This window comes from Mus musculus, chromosome 2 (assembly GCF_000001635.26).
Source record: "Mus musculus strain C57BL/6J chromosome 2, GRCm38.p6 C57BL/6J".
NCBI lineage: Eukaryota > Metazoa > Chordata > Mammalia > Rodentia > Muridae > Mus > Mus musculus.
In genome coordinates this window covers 3,423,950-3,443,278 of record NC_000068.7, presented here as the reverse complement: position 1 = coordinate 3,443,278, position 19,329 = coordinate 3,423,950, and the positions used below count along the sequence as shown (strand labels likewise).

The 19,329-nt window shown below is 44.0% G+C and overlaps 1 protein-coding gene across 25 annotated transcripts in view; it reads right to left on the bottom strand.

Moving 5' to 3' along the window:
* Dclre1c (DNA cross-link repair 1C) overlaps positions 1-19,218 on the bottom strand; it is a 50,151-nt gene extending 30,933 nt beyond the window's left edge. For 4 of the 25 annotated variants that reach the window (NM_175683.4, NM_001110214.1, NM_146114.3 and 1 more), the window contains exons 1-9: positions 18,953-19,148; positions 17,864-17,915; positions 13,927-14,011; positions 9,473-9,532; positions 6,786-6,841; positions 6,189-6,290; positions 5,531-5,603; positions 5,187-5,327; positions 2,420-2,521 (exon numbers count right to left, since the gene is read on the bottom strand). In NM_175683.4, coding sequence (NP_783614.1) covers positions 2,420-2,521; positions 5,187-5,327; positions 5,531-5,603; positions 6,189-6,290; positions 6,786-6,841; positions 9,473-9,532; positions 13,927-14,011; positions 17,864-17,915; positions 18,953-19,061 — 780 coding nt within the window. In that variant the 5' untranslated portion in view covers positions 19,062-19,148. Of the gene's footprint in view, positions 1-1,072; positions 2,522-5,186; positions 5,328-5,530; positions 5,604-6,188; positions 6,291-6,785; positions 6,842-9,472; positions 9,533-13,926; positions 14,012-17,863; positions 17,916-18,952 lie in introns of those variants that run through there. The other 21 variants (XR_865928.2, XM_006497462.3, XM_030249529.1 and 18 more) reach the window with 18 other exon arrangements.
* Between the last annotated feature and the right edge of the window lie 111 nt (positions 19,219-19,329).

Here is a 19,329-nt window from a genome sequence, read left to right as displayed (position 1 = left end):
AGAGTGAAGACTCTCAAGAAAGAAAATCAAAAGCAAGCTACTCTTTGAGCTGGGTAAGGTGGCACATGACTGGATGAAAAAAAAAAAAAGTAAATAAAAAGGAAAGCAAAGAAGACGGGTCCCAGGTATGCTAGAGGAGAAGGCTTACTGTAGATCCGTGGGAGAGCAGAGCCAGAGGCAGGGACATCCTGGAAAGTCCAGGACATGATCAGACTAAGCTGGGCCGCAAGGGGGAGAGGGGAAGGGAATCAAGTGGGGAGAGAGCAGGAGCCAGGAGGCCCAAAGGAACAAGAAGAGCAGGTAACCCAAATGGATCATATAGGAAGGGCAGCCCATGCCACGCTCTGGGCTGCAGAGTTGAGGGTGGGGGGTGGTATATGCCAGCCAGGAGGGCCCTGTAACAGGTAGGGTCTGAGTGATGTTGGGAGAAGTTGGCTTCCAGGTCCAATTTGATAACATTAAATAGGCATCTCATCCAGTTGTCCTGGGTTTGAAACCCAACAGTGACTTGAGAAACAAAGGCAGGAGGATAGAAAGTTTTAGCCTAGCTTATGCTCCAATAGCCTGAATATACCCAGACCTCTCAGTTTACATTTTACCTGCATTCTTTTAGCCATCCAAGAATCTACTGGATATGTAGCTCCATATGATTAAATACAAGCATGCATGTTAGAATATGTAGTCTACCTATCACTAGGAGTAATTTCTAATAAAAGATCTCTTTTTATTTATACTTATATGAGTGTGTCTATATATGCATATATGTGTGTGAGTACCCAAGGAAGCCAGAAGAGGGCATTAAATCCCTGGAGTTGGATCAATTGGCAGTCATGAGCTGGGAAGCAAACCCAGGTCCTCTGAGAGAGCAACGGGAGCTCTTAACCACTGAGCCATCTGGCCCTTCTGAGGCCCTTCTCTTACAAAGGCTTCTGTCAGGACATAGATGAAGCAAGGCTGCCATCTCAAGAGAGTGCTACATATGTAAGCTCGTGTCACTGAGGGGACTATGCTGAGGCGCTTCCCATTTTAGGGGAAAATTGTGGACAGGCTCATAATGTATCTGAAGGTGACTAGGTTAACTGCCTTTATTAAATCTCAAAGACTCTAGTTGGGAAGAGGCTACAAATCAGAGGGAGTAGGAGAGGGGCAGAAGACACTGGAAGTAAATGTGATTAAAAATGCATTGTACACATACATGAAAATGTATACATGAAAGGCATTATCAACAGGGGGAAAATGTCAAAGGCAAATTCAAAAGGCAGTCTGGCACTCAGTAACTCGAGAGGCTATGGGAGAATTACAAAGAAATTACCAGCGAGCAGCCAAGAGACTGAAGTGCTTAGGAATTGCACCAATAAGGTAATGCCTTTGAAGTTGGACGGAGGTTATGTCTAGACATGTATTTTAAGCAAGAAGGAGAAAAATACAGTTTATAAGCATGCACATTTTTCAAGTCTCAGTGACAAACAGTAACCCACTATGAATACATATGCTTAAACGATAAGCTGGACATAGCACACACTGGCCTCCACAGCAGTTACCTCCCTCCATAGGCCAGGGCAGCTCTCAGACCGCATCAGAGAAGTTTCTCTGTGCAGTGGACAATGGTTAACAGAAGAACTGACAACTGGTCCGAATGTGGAGATGTGAAGGAGTAGTGTTCTGTTACACAGGAGACATCTATATCTCATCCCCACCCCTGAAGCTCAGGGTCATCGTAGAAGTGGGCACAGAGGGACTGTGAGAGCCAGAGGCCAAGCAGTGTCGTGTAGACATGACTAAAGTGCTGCACACTTACTGCAGCTGTGGTTCTCTGCACAAGAGCAAGCCAGACAACACTTTAACACAGAGGGAGAAGTGCTCACGAGCCCCGACTCTGAGACGCTTATGAAAAGACAATGGCTTCTAAGAGAAGTCAGTTTTCTTTAAAGGTGAGGCTCTAGCAGGTCAACTGCACTCCAGTGGGTGGTCCCACAGCCAGGAATATATGGGGAGCGCAAAATGAACTCTATGGGATATTAAAACCAACAAATAAAACTATCAGGGCACACGACGGTGGGTCAGTAGGGAGATGGGGGTGGATCTGCGAGGATCTGGGGAGGAGGGAAGGGTAAATATGACCAAAGTACATTGTGTAACATTCTCAAAGAATTAATAATTTGCTTAAATTATAAGCTAGGATGATTACTAACTTCATTATAAGTAAATTGTCTTTCTCATGCTGAAGAATCAATTTTATGTAAAAAAAAAAAAATTATCTAAGAACCCGTGCCCGTCCCTCACTCTGAAGTCCATGATCATGGAATACAGGTACGCAGAGCTGCATGACTCTAACTAACAGTCTAGATCACAAAAAGGCTTGGAAGAGTATTTCTGGGCTGCCTTCTTGCTGTCAATCTCTCGGGTGTTTCCCCAGTACCTTTGGGTGGCGGCAGGCGTGGATCTGGGTGTTTCTGTCCGTTGTGAGATGGTGCAGGATATCAGGCATGTTTTTAAACATGTCCAGCTTGTCCACATGAACCTGTGCATAACAGCAGAGGAAAGCACGTTGTCTGAAATGAATTCCTAAGAATAAATAGTTCTGAGATCATTAGTCAGGTGCACTGTCCAGCATGAATAAATCTTCAATTTTCTCTTGCAATTTAGTTCTGGACTATTTCAGTGAGTGGTAGTATCCTGCCAGGATGTCACTAGGAAAAGGGATGGGGAGACGGGGCAGCCAGAAAAGTCTGCCTTGTAAGTATAAAGAATTAAGTTTGAACCCCATCTGGTTGTGTTAATACTGGCCTTCAAGAATCACTTGGTTCATATTGATTATGCATCTACTGGATATCAAACTCAGTTCTAAAGCCTAGTAATATATATAGCAGGGAACACGGAAGACAGAAGCAGTAACGAATAGCTTACTGGGCTAGTGTGGCAGCTCAACGGGTAGAGAGAGGAGTGTTCAGCTGGGTGATGTGAATTCAAGGCCCAGAACCCACAGAAAGGAGGAAGGAGACAAACTCTATTACTACGTTGTCCTCTGACCTCTACAAGCACTCTGGTGTGCATGTCACCCCCAACAAAGTACAGCCCATTGTAATGGCATGCAACATGCCACACAGAACAGCAGGACCTGGACTGTCCTGTCTCACAAAACTTAACTGTGCGAGGAGAGAAAGATGTAAGAAAAAAACAAAAAACAAAAACCCCCCAAATCGGGCTGCCCCTAAGAAGTTTACGGCTAATAACAATTTAAAATATTAAAACCAATTATGTCAGCTTGACTAAAAACTTGTCTTCTAGTTCTTTCAAAGTAAATGATATTAGCTTAAACTGATACTAGGATCATGAAACAAAATTAAAATAGTAGCATTCTATGTTATGTGAGGCCAGCAAACACACAAAGTCATGTCCACGCTCTATGTTATGTGAGGCCAGCAAACACACAAAGTCATGTCCACATTCTATGTTATGTGAGGCCAGCAAACACACAAAGTCATGTCCACATTCTATGTTATGTGAGGCCAGCAAACACACAAAGTCATGTCCACATTCTATGTTATGTGAGGCCAGCAAACACACAAAGTCATGTCCACATTCTATGTTATGTGAGGCCAGCAAACACACAAAGTCATGTCCACATTCTATGTTATGTGAGGCCAGCAAACACACAAAGTCATGTCCACATTCTATGTTATGTGAGGCCAGCAAACACACAAAGTCATGTCCACGCTCTATGTTATGTGAGGCCAGCAAACACACAAAGTCATGTCCAATTGCTGCACTGGCCTATACCTAGGCAGGGTGCAGAAAGTACTCAGCACAGCCACTCACTTACCACATGGCCGCTCAGCTTACAACTGACTTTCTTATGACCAATAAGAAGGGAAGGGAAGGAATGGGTGAGGTGGAGGGGGGATAGCCACTAAAGACTTCCTTGCAAGCATAAGGAATTAAGTTTAACCCCCAGAATCCATGCCCCAAAAAAAAAAAAAAAAAAAAAAAAAAAAATCCTGTCTATGGTGGCCTGTGCTTGTGATCCCAAGGGAGGAGGTGAGAGGTGATCCCCTGGTCCTCACTCGCCAGCCAGGTTAAAAAAAAAAATTAACTTTTGGTCTCTAATATATATACAGTCACATGCACATTATTTACGCATACACACACAGAGCAAACATACAGAGAAAATTTAAGAGTTACGCCAGGTATAGTGACCGGACTATAACCCAGCACTTGGAAGACTGAGGCAGGAAGATCATGGGTCAATGTAGCTAGAGTGAATTTTCAGACCAGCCTGGGCCATGCACCCGCTCCTCTCAGAAAAAGATGAAATAAGAAGTAACAGTGACTATGACTTCCCAGACTCTCTACAAAGAAGAGGAAGGAGGCAGAGTGAGCGGCCCAAGAGAACCCTCCTAGGAATGCCTGGAAAGGCAGCTGCAGGCCATTCCTGAGCTACCCTAGCTGTAAACATCACGGGTTCCTCTTTGTGACTGCCTGATCTAGAACTGTGCCCATCTCTGGCAAAGGGACTTAAGGAAACTCTGGATCACCATCAAACGCCTCTCCCTAAAGCCCTCCTCTGCCCTTGGCGTCTTTCTCCTAGGGTTCAGAGAGGTAGCTTCCACTCTTTAGACACCCCTAGAATTACACCGCAAGTTTAGGGGAGGCAAATGCCACCTTTATACATTACAGAGACAAGGTGTGAAAAAAGAATGTAAAAGACAAGTAATTCAGATAAGTGTGTGTGTGTGTGTGAGAGAGAGAGAGAGAGAGAGAGAGAGAGACAGAGAGACAGAAACAGAGAGACAGAGAGACAGAGAGAGAGATGTGTGAATATTATCACTACTGTGACTTTAATTTTAAAGGACAATACTGCTAATACCTTAACTGTATGCAATACACTCAGATATTAATTGGTTCAAATTTACTTTTGATACTGGTCACAAATCATTGTATTTATTTCACAACCCACACTTTGGAAAAAAAAAATACTTTGTCTCTTGGGCCCTGAAGCCTGTTCTGCCCTTTGTGGGCTGTGACATCCTTTTGTGAGGACAGGCCCCTACAAAGATGAGAAGAGCCCCAGGGGGCCAGCCTCTGCTGCAGCTGTGTCTAGGCAAGCTGCTCCCACATCCCTGGTTTCGGGGGATTTGGGGGAGGGGAGAGGAAGGGATGGGAAGGGCCTGGAAAAGAACTGGTACCTGAACTCCCAGCTCCTCGCTTAGGTTGGTGAATAAATACTCGTAGCCATAAGCTGCTTTACAGTTCAGCCACACGACGTGGTGCGGACTCCTAGTGACCCAGCTCCGAACCAGCTCCAAAATGCCCCTCAAACACTGCTCCTAGACACCAACAAAATGTGATACTGTGAAGAAACGCACATAACCTGTTTCCTCTGTGACATTCAGAAGTAATCACACCCCAGGGGACAGCTATACCCTCCCAACAAGACAGTGGCCACACCCCAGGTCACCACTCCAGGCAGACCCACTACCCCAAGGAGACTCATCACCCCAGGCATATCTGTCACCCCAGGGAAACATACACGACTTGGGATCTGATAAAACCTTGGGTCACAGAAAGTCGTGTCTAAATACACACTTTGGATGTCTTTTACTCTGAAAAGAAAAAAAAAATAGTGTTAACCATTTTGTGGGACATAATTGTGTATAAAATGAGATAGACCCTCAGTTATTTTTGAGGTGTTCCATCTCACTTGCAAACATTTTGTTCATCAACTTTACTGATAAACAATTTCTATACAATAAAGTACCCATGCACAAATGAATAAAACGTAAAAATATTGGCTTTTGCACACCTGATCCAGTGACTTATATCGATTTATGTCGCCATCATTCCATTCTGCGTAGAGAACACTGCATGACCTCATTTTAAAGAGGGAAATTTGTGCTACTATTACAATTTTTATTTTTTAAAGATGGGGTCACACTTCGTAGCCCTGGTTGTCCAGGAACTCAGGCTGACCTGGAACTCAGAGATTTGTCTGCCTGCCTCGGCCTCTCAAGTGCTGAGATTAAAGGTGTGTATGCACCACCACACCAGCTTCACTACAACTTTTACAATCAAATTGATATCTAATCCGACAAAAGCTTGGAATGATGGGGCCTGTGTGCTCACACATGCACCCACACATATTTATTCAACTCAAGGTACACAGCCAAGAATTACAGAAAGTGCTATACCTGCCTCCAGAGTGCAGAAGCTCCATTCTGGAAGCTTCTCCTTTTGCCAGTCTGAAGTCTCCTGTGTATAAGACAGTTCCATTACTGCCCTGAAATAAAAACCTGAAAAATAAGTAAATCTCAATGACTTCCAAATTACAAAGTCCTAAGAAAGCAAGCAAAGGCTAAAATCGCAGCAAAGGCCTCCTTGCCCAACACGTCCCTTCCAGTGTGGAGCTAAGCCCAAGTAATGCCACCTTTCCCCATGAGATAAATACAATAAATGGCAGGGTGGGCGAGCACTAGGTGTAGCCTGTAATAGTCTAACACTTCATACATACACTCAGATCATTGCATTCCAGGGAGAGAGACATGCCCATGAGAAGACAGGCCAAAGTCACAGGGGAAATATCAATTAAAGGCATCCACACTCCATATGGCCTTCATCTCAGTTTCCTGAGCTCAATTTTGAAATAAAGATTAAAGGCACTGCCAGAAAAAGAGTATCTATTTCTGTTCATATAATACCTTTAAATCCTAAAAAGCTATTTCTACAAATATGATATGTATATATATATATATATATAGAAAGAAACAAAAACAGATGGGCCCCCTTACATAACTGATCCTGGGCAGTGACCAGCTGGTAAGAGAGTCACAACAACCTCTTCCTTCTAAAAAGAAAACAAAAAACAAAAAACAAAAAAACAAAACAAAACAGGAATGGAAGTTATCATTAGGAAGTGGCTAAATTCACAACGTATCACAAGAACATACCTCTTTCTTACTCCCTCATGATCCAAACCCAGAGAAAGTGGAACCCTTGTCTACTCCCGTAACAGAGCTATGACAGGACCGGGTCTCTTTCTAGGTATGCACTCAGGAGAATGCCCATACAGACATTTCTTTACAGATGTCCATTGCATGATTACCCACACCAGCCCCAAAGCAGAAACACTTCAAAATGTCTAGCAGCCAATAAACAGATAAACAGCATGAGCTTTGTTCACACCATGCAATACCATTTGGCCATAAAGATAAATCTATACAAGTATGCCACCCATATACACGAATGCCTCTTGAAAAACACTCAGAGAAAGAAGTCGCATGGTGGAGAATAATTCCCCAGATAGGCTAGTCCAAAGAGACAGAGAGGAAATGGCAGTTACCAGGAGCTGGGACAGGAGGGGTAGGAGTGCTTGGATTAGGTCCAGGGGTCCTGAGTGATGAGATTACTCTAAAATTGACTGTGGTGCTGTAGAGATAGCTCTGTGAATGTACTGAAGCCATCAAGACTTCAAATGGGTGAACTGTATGACGATAAATACTGCAATGGTGCTATTATTGACTACGGGAGTAGACACAGCCTGATTCCAGTCACCCGGTACATGGCATTGTCCCTTTAGGACAGAGCCTGGACTCTCCAGCCCTCCAAGAAGGGGACAGAGCTCTGTCTGTAACAGTTCACTGCCCAATAATAACCCCTCACCCTCCACTCCCATTACTCATCCTGCAGGCCCTTTCCACAGAGGTCTTCCAGCTGGGGCAGGACACACTGCACAAAAGCCAGGCTCAGGACAAGGTACGTAACCACTGGCACAAGACTGCTCACAAGAGTTTGCCTTACCACTCACTGCTGGGTTTGGAGGAACCATCTGAAGGTGACAAGGCCAATAAAAATATCCCTCCCAAGCCACAAAGATTCAGGCCTGTTCCCCTGCCTGTCTGCCTGTCCTCCCTTCCTCCCTCCCTCCCCCCTCTCTCTTTCCCTCCTTGTTTCACATTTCATCCCCACTCCCTATTAGACCTGGCTCTATCAGGATGAAATTCTGACAAATACTTGTGACCTTCTCCGAAGGAGAAGCATCCAAAAGGTCACCTCTCTTCTGATGATGGTCACAAGCATGAATCACCCACAGAGTTGCACACAGTAAAGCCACACATGGCGGTGCTATGAGACTACAGAGCAAATGCTAAGTCAGCTGCCAGAAAACAGAAAATCCCTTTTACACTTCAGTGTCATCTCCGGGGGTGGGGGTGGGGGCCTTTTGTTTAAGGTAGATCTGCAGTCTTATTTACTATTAAAACAATACATTAAAAAAGTACTAGTACGGGGGCTGGAGAGATGGCTCAGCAGTTAAGAGCACTGATTACTCTTCTAAAGGTCCTGAGTTCAAATCCCCGCAACCACATGGTGGCTCACAACCATCTGTAATGGGATCTGATGCCCTCTTCTGGTGTGTCTGAAGACAGCTACGGTGTACTCATATGCATAAAATAAATCTTTTTTAAAAAGTTCTAGTACTAAATTTAAAGTTGAAAAATAAATTTTATTGACTTGGGCAGAGACTTTATTTATTAAAGAATATTTATTTAATGTATGAGTATCTGCAAGTACACCCGTGTGCTGGAAGAGGGCCCCAGATCTCATAACTGTGAGCCACCATGTGGTTGCTGAGAATTGAACTCAGGACTCTGAAAGAGCAGCCAGTGAGTGCTCTTAGCCACTGAGCCAACTCTGCAGCCCAAGACTATATTTTAGAATAAGGAAATTATTTTAGAAGGAGATAACCATTATACTTGAATTTGCTTCAAGAAACATTAACTAACCACTACTTTATATCTGAGATATAAGAAACTTAATAAATGTGACAGTGACTTTGTGTACTATTAACAAATAGCATTCTCATCATGAGCATGTAAAACTAAAAATAAAAAAGGCAAAAAATTAAAAAATAGATACACCATGTTTAATCCTTGTAATGTTGGAAATAACTATAGCACTCTATGGCTGAATGACTCCATCCCCTGAAGCCTGGGGTTGATGAAGAAGCTGTTGACTGTGATTGGTGTTCCTACTGCTTAGTTCCCTTAAGGGTTTCACTTTAACCACTGTGTGAAGACACCAGGAAATGATAGCTAAGAACGTACAGTGAGAGACAGTGAGAGAACCCCAGGCCACTGTCAGAGAACCCCAGCTCACAGTGAGAGAACCCCAGGCCACTGTCAGAGAACCCCAGGCCACTGTCAGAGAACCCCGGCTCACAGTGAGAGAACCCCAGGCCACTGTCAGAGAACCCCAGCTCACAGTGAGAGAACCCCAGGCCACTGTCAGAGAACCCCAGCTCACAGTGAGAGAACCCAGTATATAGGGATCAAAACACTCCCAAATGTTGTAGTTATTTTTCTAAAATGTACTTCACTCATAAATCATTCCTTATGAATAAACAAGCACTCTAAATTAAAGAGAAAGTTAATCATATCAACACTAAGAAGAAAATACAAAATATTTATTATACAGTTACCTCACCCGAAGCCTCATCAACTAAAGATATCTGCGTAGGAGTTTCAATTTCAATTGTTATCTGAAAAGAGAGTAAGCAGAGAAGCACTTCTGATTCCACGCATACGCTCTGATTCCATGTATACACTCTGATTCCATGCATACACTCTGATTCCATGCATACACTCTGATTCCATGTATATGCTCTGATTCCATGCATACGCTCTGATTCCATGTATATGCTCTGATTCCATGCATACACTGATTCCATGCATACACTCTGATTCCATGCATACACTCTGATTCCATGCATACACTCTGATTCCATGTATACACTCTGATTCCATGCATACACTCTGATTCCATGCATACACTCTGATTCCATGCATACGCTCTGATTCCATGTATATGCTCTGATTCCATGCATACACTGATTCCATGCATATACTCTGATTCCATGTATACACTCTGATTCCATGCATACACTCTGATTCCATGCATACACTCTGATTCCACGTATACACTCTGATTCCATGCATACACTCTGATTCCATGTATATGCTCTGATTCCATGCATACACTCTGATTCCATGTATATGCTCTGATTCCATGCATACGCTCTGATTCCATGCATACACTCTGATTCCATGCATACATTCTGATTCCATGTATATGCTCTGATTCCATGCATACACTCTGATTCCATGCATACATTCTGATTCCATGTATATGCTCTGATTCCATGCATACACTCTGATTCCATGTATATGCTCTGATTCCATGCATACGCTCTGATTCCATGCATACACTCTGATTCCATGCATACATTCTGATTCCATGTATATGCTCTGATTCCATGCATACACTCTGATTCCATGTATATGCTCTGATTCCATGCATACACTCTGATTCCATATATACACTCTGATTCCATGCATACACTCTGATTCCATGTATACACTCTGATTCCATGTATACACTCTGATTCCATGTATATGCTCTGATTCCATGCATACGCTCTGATTCCATGCATACGCTCTGATTCCATGTATACACTCTGATTTCATATAACCATTCCTGATCTCAGTAGAATTCACAGTGAAAAATGCTGTAATAAGACACACACTTATTACAGTGGGGTTGCAGCTCAGGGTTGGAGCACTTAGCATGCACAAGGCCATAGGTTCCAGGTTCAGCACACACACAAAGAGCATACATATCCTCAGTACTCATACACTCTTAGCACACACATACTTGGTGCATACACACACTTAGCACACATACTCAGCACACACATATCCAGTGAGTTGCATACAAACACAATCAGTAAACACACACACACACACACACACGCACTAGTAACATATCACACTTATACATGAAAAGCATTGAGTTCATGATGCACCATGAAACCACCCGGGCTTGAGACTGGTTTTGAAGTGATTTTTTTTTTTTTTGAGGTGTTTAGAGATTTTTATTGGTTGACTTTCAGTGACAGCCTAGTAAAAATCTTGACTATATAGGAGGTGAAAGGGGACTAATGTTCAGATGTGGTTTGAAGAGATTTTTGATAACTTTAATTTTCTCTACTTTTTCTATTTGCATGAATATGTGTGTGGTGACACGCATGGGCATGTTAAGAACTCTGCCACTGAGCTAAAGCAGCAGAACTAGCTAGAACTCCTGGGTTGTACGTGTGCCTGTGCGTGTGCCTGTGCGTGTGCCTGTGCTATGGAAGCCAGTGGTTCATGTCAGGTGTCTTTCTTGATGATCTTTTTCTTCTCTGAGACAGCCTCTCTCAGTGAACCTGGTGCTGGCCAGTGAGCACCAGAAATCCCCCTGTCTCCAGTCCCCCAGTACTGGGATTGCACTTCCCCAGCCAGGGGCCAATGTAAGTATAACTCATACGCAGGGTCAAAGCAGACAATCGGCATCGAGGCTCGAGGGAGACTCTGACAGGGCAGCTCCCCCAGACTCTAGATGTCTGAATTCCAGCTTGTGTCTGGTCTTCCTCACTCCTTGACTGCCCCAGACAGATTAATTTATGGCAACTACGGGGCCAATCCCAGAGGCAAAGGAAGAGCAGCCTAGCTGCCATGACAGGTTTGGACAGACATCCTTCAGTTGGCAGATGGGATATGGAGACCAAACATGCATGATGAAATGCTCCTCCTAGCACAGGATCCTCTGGGAGCAGCACCCAAGCAGAATGAGGGGGCTTCTGTGGCTTTAGAGATGGGTATTGGCAGCTGTTTTTGTTGAAACATAATGTCCACATATACTTATTGGATACAGAGTCACCTTTGGTTTGTGCTGTCATGATCAAGTCCAGTTATCAGAATTCACCTCCTTACCTAGTCATCCTTTGGACTCTATTATCACTACAGACTGTAGTAGACTCAGTCTACAGAAAGTCATTTTGTCTTTTATTTTTAAAAGACTCCTCCTATTTAATCCGTGACTGTGCAGTGGCGGGGCCCGTGAGCACTTTGAGGTCAAAGCTGGAGTCTGTCTCTCCTACTGTATGAACCCCGGGATCAAATGCAGGTCATCAGGCTTGCTGGCTTTACCCGCTAAGCTGTCGTACAGGCTCCTGTCGTACTGTTCCATTGCTTTGGTAGCACTAGGGATCAGACGCCCAAGGCTCACATGCACCGCCTCCGAGCTGCACACCTGGCCTGTGGTAAAGGAGTGCGCTTGGGCTTGCTTGCTTGCTTTGATCTTACTTTCTTTTTTTTCCAGAGGCAGGCCAGATGTGGGGCAGAGGGGACAGAAGAGAAAGGATTTAGGCTGTCATCTGTCAGACATCAGCAAGATGATACCCTTCATGCAGACTTTTATTAAGTCCTAACTCTAATCCTTCTCTGGTGGAGCAGCAGACAGATGGATTGCAGCAGTCAGTACGTTAGGAGTCAGAGGCATTTTGTTGAGGGATTCCATGTTCATACATGTTCATACCCTCTCGAAACAGGAGATAACATCCTCCTTGGATGTTACGCAGCTCTGTTATTTTTGTTGTTTGGCTGTTGTATTTTGTTGGTTGGTTGTGACCTTAGGTTCTAGTCTATATGATGGGAAAACAGCTACTCTGGCACTTTGGACTTCTGTTTGGTATATGTTCTTCCTTCCCTTTCTTTCATTTTTTTCCTCTTTCTTTTTAAAATCAATCCTTTTGCTTTATCTATATCTAGATTAGCACTGGTCTTCCTTTGGGCTTTCTTAAAGTTTTTAAGGCGCCTCAACTGAGATGTCTGTCCTACCTAAAGTAGGAAGGATCATAACAGGGCTTTTCCTGTCACATTGGCATTTTATATGTTGCAGCAATTTTCTTCTGACTACTTTCTGGAGGAGAGATCTATTTAATTTTTCCACAATAAAAAGTTATTGATTCTAGACCAGGCATGGTGGCACACACATTTAATCCCAGCACTGGGGAGGCAGAGGCAGGTGGATCTCTGAGTTTGAGGCCAGCCTGGTCTACAGAGTGAGTTCCAGACTAGTCAAGGCTATATAGTAAGAGTCTCTCTCCTCTCTCTCTTTCTTACTCCCTCCATCTCTCTCTCTCTCTCTTTTTCACACACACATGCACACACGCACGCACGTACTCACACATACACACTCTAAGTTATCCATTCTATTTCTCATTCTTTCTTGCTATGTAGGTCAAGATGACATGAAACTTTTGTTCTTGGGGCTGGGATACAGGTCAGTGGTAGAGCACTTGCCTGCCACACACAAGGCCTTAGGTTCACTCCACAGAACCACAGAAAAAGAAACTTGTGATCTTCTTGCCTCAAACTTCCAAACACTGGGACCACAGGCCTGTAGTACCACGTTTGGCTCCATTCTATCTTTATTTAATATTTAGTATTGTTACTTTTTCCCTTTTTTTAAGATTTAATTTTATTTGTGTGTGTGTGTGTGTGTGTGTGTGTGTGTGTGTGTCTGTGCATGCACATGTGTGTAAGAATGCCACCTGTGTGTAGGAGCCTGTTGAGGACTGAGAAAGTCAGATCTTCTGTAACTGGAGTTACAGGGGGTTGTGAGATGCCTAACGTGGGTGCTGGTACCCAAACACAGGTCCTCTGGGAGAGCATCAAGTGCTCTTGACCATTGAACCATCTCTCAGCTCCGACCCTTTTTATTATAACCTTTAAAATATGTTTCTTCTTCCTGAGTTAACCTGTGATTTAAAAACTATAATCAAGCACATCTTGTTTGTACTTTAAGTCCCGAGAGTAAATTAAGACCTAAATCACACTCTTGAGGAACAAGTATCGAAAACCTGCTACCTCCTAAACTGCTGAGTCACACCTCAGACACTATTCTAATTCATGATGAATTCACATGCATGAAGAAAGGTGGTTTGAGTAATTCCAATGATTTTTCAAAAGATGCCTCTAAAAATACTCCCCATGTATACAACAAAGGGGTGCTATTCAAAACTTACAACTTTTTGAATTACAGTTGACTTACAATTCTGTTTTCCCAGAATCTGTACTTTGGGCTAGTTAACAACAGCTCCTTAGTGACTGGAGAACAGTACAGGAAGACCTTCAAGCTGAAAGCAAAACACAGAAACAGAGGGGAAAAAAAGCTTGTCTCAGCACAATTCAAAACAAGCCACTTTGCTGAGTCTGCAATGCTCTGTGCAGAATGTCATTTTTCTCCAGCAAATAACAATCAGTTGACAACAATCTGACAGTGGCTCCCAACGCACCTGCCGTGATTTGGAAATAAAATCCCCTCCAAAACCCAGTGCTAAGGCTTGGATCTCCAGTGTAATGTTCAGAAAGAGGTGGCGCTTTGGAGGTACATGAGGCCTCTGACCTAATCCATACATTAATCCTGTGATAGGCCATGAACTGACAGCGTTCCTGGAGGTGGAATGAACAAACTTCACTGTCTCCAGTCCCTTCTGTCTCTGGCTTTCAGCTTCATGTCTGCAGGAGGCGAGCAGTTTTCATCTGCCTTGCCCATTGCTATGCTCCCACCTCACCAGGAGCCTAAGAGCAATGGGACCAGGCAACCACAGCCTGGTTGTGGCAAAGTAAATCGCCTTTTTAGATTGCTTTTCTAAGGTGCTTTGCCACAACAAGCACAGTACCAGTACAGCATCAACTATTTCTCTCAGCCCTGTCCATGGTTCAGGAGTAGGGGACACGTAGGGGCCTTCTGCTTCCTAAGAAATACCACCACTTGTCTTATGCCGTGCTGGTAAGCACACATATGTACTGGGGGCTGGAAGTGTAGCATCAGAAGAAAGTAAAAAAGAACAATGTTTATGTGAGTTCAGGTACATCTAGAAAGGATACCGCCAAATGCTAATCTGCTTCTAGAGAACAGAAAAGGGGTGCTGACAACAGAAAAGTCTGCTTTTTGCTTCACATAAATCTACTTATTTATGTATGCAAAAGAGCAAAGCCAGAGCCTTGCATAGTCTGGTCAAGTACTCTACCACCGTGCTATACATCCAGTCCTTGTATTCATATTTCCAGTGAATTAATTTCACATTAAATTCTAAAAAAAAAAAGGTATAGTTTGGAGATCAGGAATACACCACGGTAGATTATATTTCCACACCAGTATAAACACATCTGTTTATATTCTTAGAAAATGGACAGCAAAATCCTTCATTAAAACTGTGTGGTGTTAGGCGTGGTGGCGCATGCCTTTAATCCCAGCACTTGGGAGGCAGAGGCAGGCAAATTTCTCAGTTCAAGGCCAGCCTGGTCTACAGCAGAGTGAGTTCCAGGACAGCCAGGGCTACACAAAGAAACCCTGTCTTGTCTCAAAAAACCAAAAAAAAAAAAAAAAAAGGTAAAAAACTGTGTGGTAAGCACATGCATGCTACACGTTTGAGGCAAGTTTGATTGAGCCAGAGCTATATAGCAAGTCTGATACACCCACACATTCCCCCAGGAACAGGAAGAGAGGACTTATATCCCCTCATGTGAACTGGGTAGATCTCTGTAAGTTCAGGATTTTTTTTTTTTTTTTTTTTTTTTTTTGGGTTTGAGACAGTGTAGCCCTGGCTGTTACTCTGTAGACCAGGCTGGCCTCTAACTCATAAAGATCTACCTGCTTCTGCCTCCCACATGCTGGGATGAAAGGCATGCGCTAGCACACCCAGCAGCTGTAGGATTTCTTCACCACAGAGTTTCTCTGTATGGCACTCTATCCTAGAACGCGCCCTGTAGACTAGGCTGGTCTCAAACTACCTATATCTCTGCCTTCTGACTGTTGGGATTAAAGGCATGAGCCACTGCCATCCCAGCGAATTGCAAGAGTCTTAAAGCTTGCTTAGGGGAATTTGCCTGCCTCCTGACTCTCTTGGGGTTTAGCTTGTATGTTTGTTTATTTCAATGCTGACTCACTATGTCACCCTAACTTGGAACTTGCTATGTAGACCAGGCTGGCTCCTAATGCACAGAGATGTGTCAGTGCATCTTTCTCGTGAGGACTTTCACTGAAAGCACATTCCTCCATGTCTGTCCCAGGACGAACAGTTTTAAAACCTAAATTCTCTATTAACAAAACCAACCGTCCCAGGTTAAAGAAACCTTTCAGAGACAGACAAGCTCAAGAAACCGGCTATTCTAGGCCTTGTTGCTGTTATGTGTGTCTTCCCAGGTTACAGAATTATCTTCAGATAATTTCAGTCTTGCCTGATGCTAGGCAGGCAGAAACAAGAAATTCCCACTATGCACTGTCATAATTCCCCAGAGAAACTGGAGGCTGGGTATCATTTGAAAACACTCTGTTACAAGGTAATGTGTCACACAGCAATAGAGTGGATGCATAGGCTCAGACCTGGTTAAAACCCTGGTCTCGCCACACCCTGCTTCTGTGACACTGGGCAACTAATTTAACCTGCCTGGCTTCTTTGTTTCCTCATCTGTAAATTAGAAGTAATAAGAACAGGTATTTTAAAAGTTACCAAGCAGTTCTAATGAGGACACCAGCTCCAAGTAGACAGCAGTAGAATTCTCGTAGGATCATTCTATCTAGGGTAAACATTAGAATGAAATAGTTGTTTTTTCCTATACCCAGGGTGGGCATCAGAATGAAGACTTGTTTCCTAGAAGTACTTTGACCTAGAAGAAATCACTGTAGAAAACAGTGATTGTTTTCTGTTATCTATAGTTATTATTCTGAAGGAAGTTTCCATCCTTTGCATGCCTGGAGTGTCTTGCATTATTGAATACTGCAAATAGTGCACCCTAAGGGTAAAAGCCGAAGGGCAGGATGATCTCCTTCACAAAACATCTACATTAGATTAGGGGCTTTGGTTGGAGGAACTTTTGTGTAGTAATCCGTAACGTGCTTCCGGTGAGGTTGTTTGACGTTCTGTTCATCAAGGCTGCTCCTCCCTGTTGTATCAGAGCCTGATTACACTCTGGAGTGACCCTCTTTGACTGACCCTTGACTCAAAACTCTGTCCGACAGTGAACTACTACATTCTCAACCTCTATCATGTCTGGCCCATCGCAGCAGCCATCGCTCACCACTGAGCCACCTCTCCGGCCTAGCATTCTTGCTAGCAGAACCACCATTTACACACATAAACATACTCTTACAAAAACAAAGGTACAGCCGGGTGTGGTGGTGCACGCCTTTAATCTCAGCACTCGGGAGGCAGAGGCAGGTGGATTTCTGAGTTCGAGGCCAGCCTGGTCTACAAAGTGAGCTCCAGGACAGCCAGGGCTATACAGAGAAACCCTGTCTCAAAAAACCAAACCAAACCAAACCAAACCAAACCAAACAAACAAACAAAAAAAACAAAGGTACATCAGCTAGCAACACAGACGGATCACAGAAATACAATAGTAAGAGCTAGACAGGGCTGGAGAAATAGCTCAAGTAGTTAAGATGGCTGCTCTTCCAGAAGGCCAAGGTTTAATTCCTAGCACTCATAGGACAGCTACACACAGGTAAACAAGCATACATGTAAAATAAAAAAATAAATAAACCTTTGAAAAATATTGAAGATGTCTTAATCTATCCAGTATATGATCCTGTTTATTTATTTTCATTTGTTTAAGACAAGTTCTCACTATGTAACTCAAGCTGGCCTTGAACTCACAAATCCTCCTGATTCCTCCATGTTGTGATTAGACCACCATATTAAGCCACCTGTTTATATTAAAATTCAAGAATATCCAAAGTTAGCTCATTGTGACAAAAACTCAAAATAGGAAATACTTCTTGGAGAAGAAGCAGGTAAGACTAGACAGGGGTCTGGGACATGGTAGTGTTCAACTTCTTATCTGTGTGGAAGCCACATAATGTTTATATAAGCTCATAAAGTTTATACAGGCTACCCTGCTAGGGTGTATGTCCTGTTCTGCCTAGGTGTTATCTCTCAGTTAAGATATCTACTTAAATACAAATAAGTAACAAAGCCAATTACCTGCATTCCAGCCTTCTTTTCAAGGAAGGAGCCCTTAATCCTTTCATGTGATCTACAAGGAAAAGAATTAGAAATCATAACCATGTTTTGTTTGATTTGGTTTTTTAGAGGATTTCTCTTCCCTGCAACAGCTGGGTTGTCTTTGTAAGCTTCCTACTGTGAGAAACTACCTAAGGCTCACCATTCTGAGCAAATAGATTCCCACAGGCCTTTGGCTCTTCTGCACATGACGAACCTTTCAGAGTAGGGAACAGGAACCACTAAAAAGGGTTAGACCCTGAGCTGATGAAAGCTATTCAAGTCCCACCTGGGTCAGGGGACATACGCAGGAAGATCAAGTGCGAGTATGAGAACCTGGGTGGGCTGATATGACTCCACCTAGGATACGTGAAGCTCTGCCCCACAACCTAAAATAAGTAAATAATAAAGAAGAAAAATGGGGGACACTTGGCCAAGCTTATCGACTGGTTGTACACACACACACACACACACACACACACCCAAGAGTATAGTGTGAGAAACATTTGTGTGTGTGTGGGGGGGGGGGGGTTAAAGGGAGCGAGGGAGGGAGGGAGAGGGAGGAGGAGAGACAGAGAGACAGAGATAGATGTACAGATCGATCTTGGGCTCTTGCCAAATATCTCCGGGATGTAGAACTTCTGAAACACGTGCCTGTGTGAGAGAGGGGCATTTCGCTCTTACCTAATGTCTTTGGGTGTAGACGTTCTGAAACGTGTTTTCCTTACTCGAGATAAACGAGAATTAGGGAAGTTTGGGCATGAGCTAATTAATTAAGCCTTACCAAACATACCCTCCGCTGGGACAGCAACCAGCACTTCTAACAGCTCTGCCTTACCACAGCGTCCAGGTCTGATTGCAACCGGAGCTGGGGTTAGGAGCTGGGGTTACAGAGGTGGTACAGACCAGGAGCTCAATAAAGCCAGAGGTTAAGCGCCAACTGGCATTAGGAGTGCTTCCCAGTGCCTCGCGGAGTCCCAGCCTGTCCTCCCCTCACCAGGTGCCGACCTCTGCCATTGCCTCTTCAGACCATAGCGCCCCTGAAATAGGTAACGAGAGGAGCTCACTCACCCTTGTGACAGTGCGAAAGGAAGTAGGCACGGGCTTTCAGGTTCTCCCTGTCGAAGCGGTCAATGGAGATGGTTGGATACTCCGCCATCTGTCCCTGGAAGGAGCTCATCGCACCCGGGAACACTAGACCCAAAGCCCACCTCGGAAACAGAAGCACACACTGACCCTGGGCGCCACTTCCGGGAACCTGCGCACCGCCTACCCATAGGCCGGCAGAGCTCAGCCACATCCAATCAAAGGACCCTTGAGGTAGGGGCGGAGCCAATGGGCATCCAATCCTGATCCAGCCTCCCAAGTCCCTTGGTTTAAATAACTGCACCAGCTGGGCACGGAGAAACAGCTGTGCGTAGTTTGTGGGTAGCACTGGCTGGTCATGG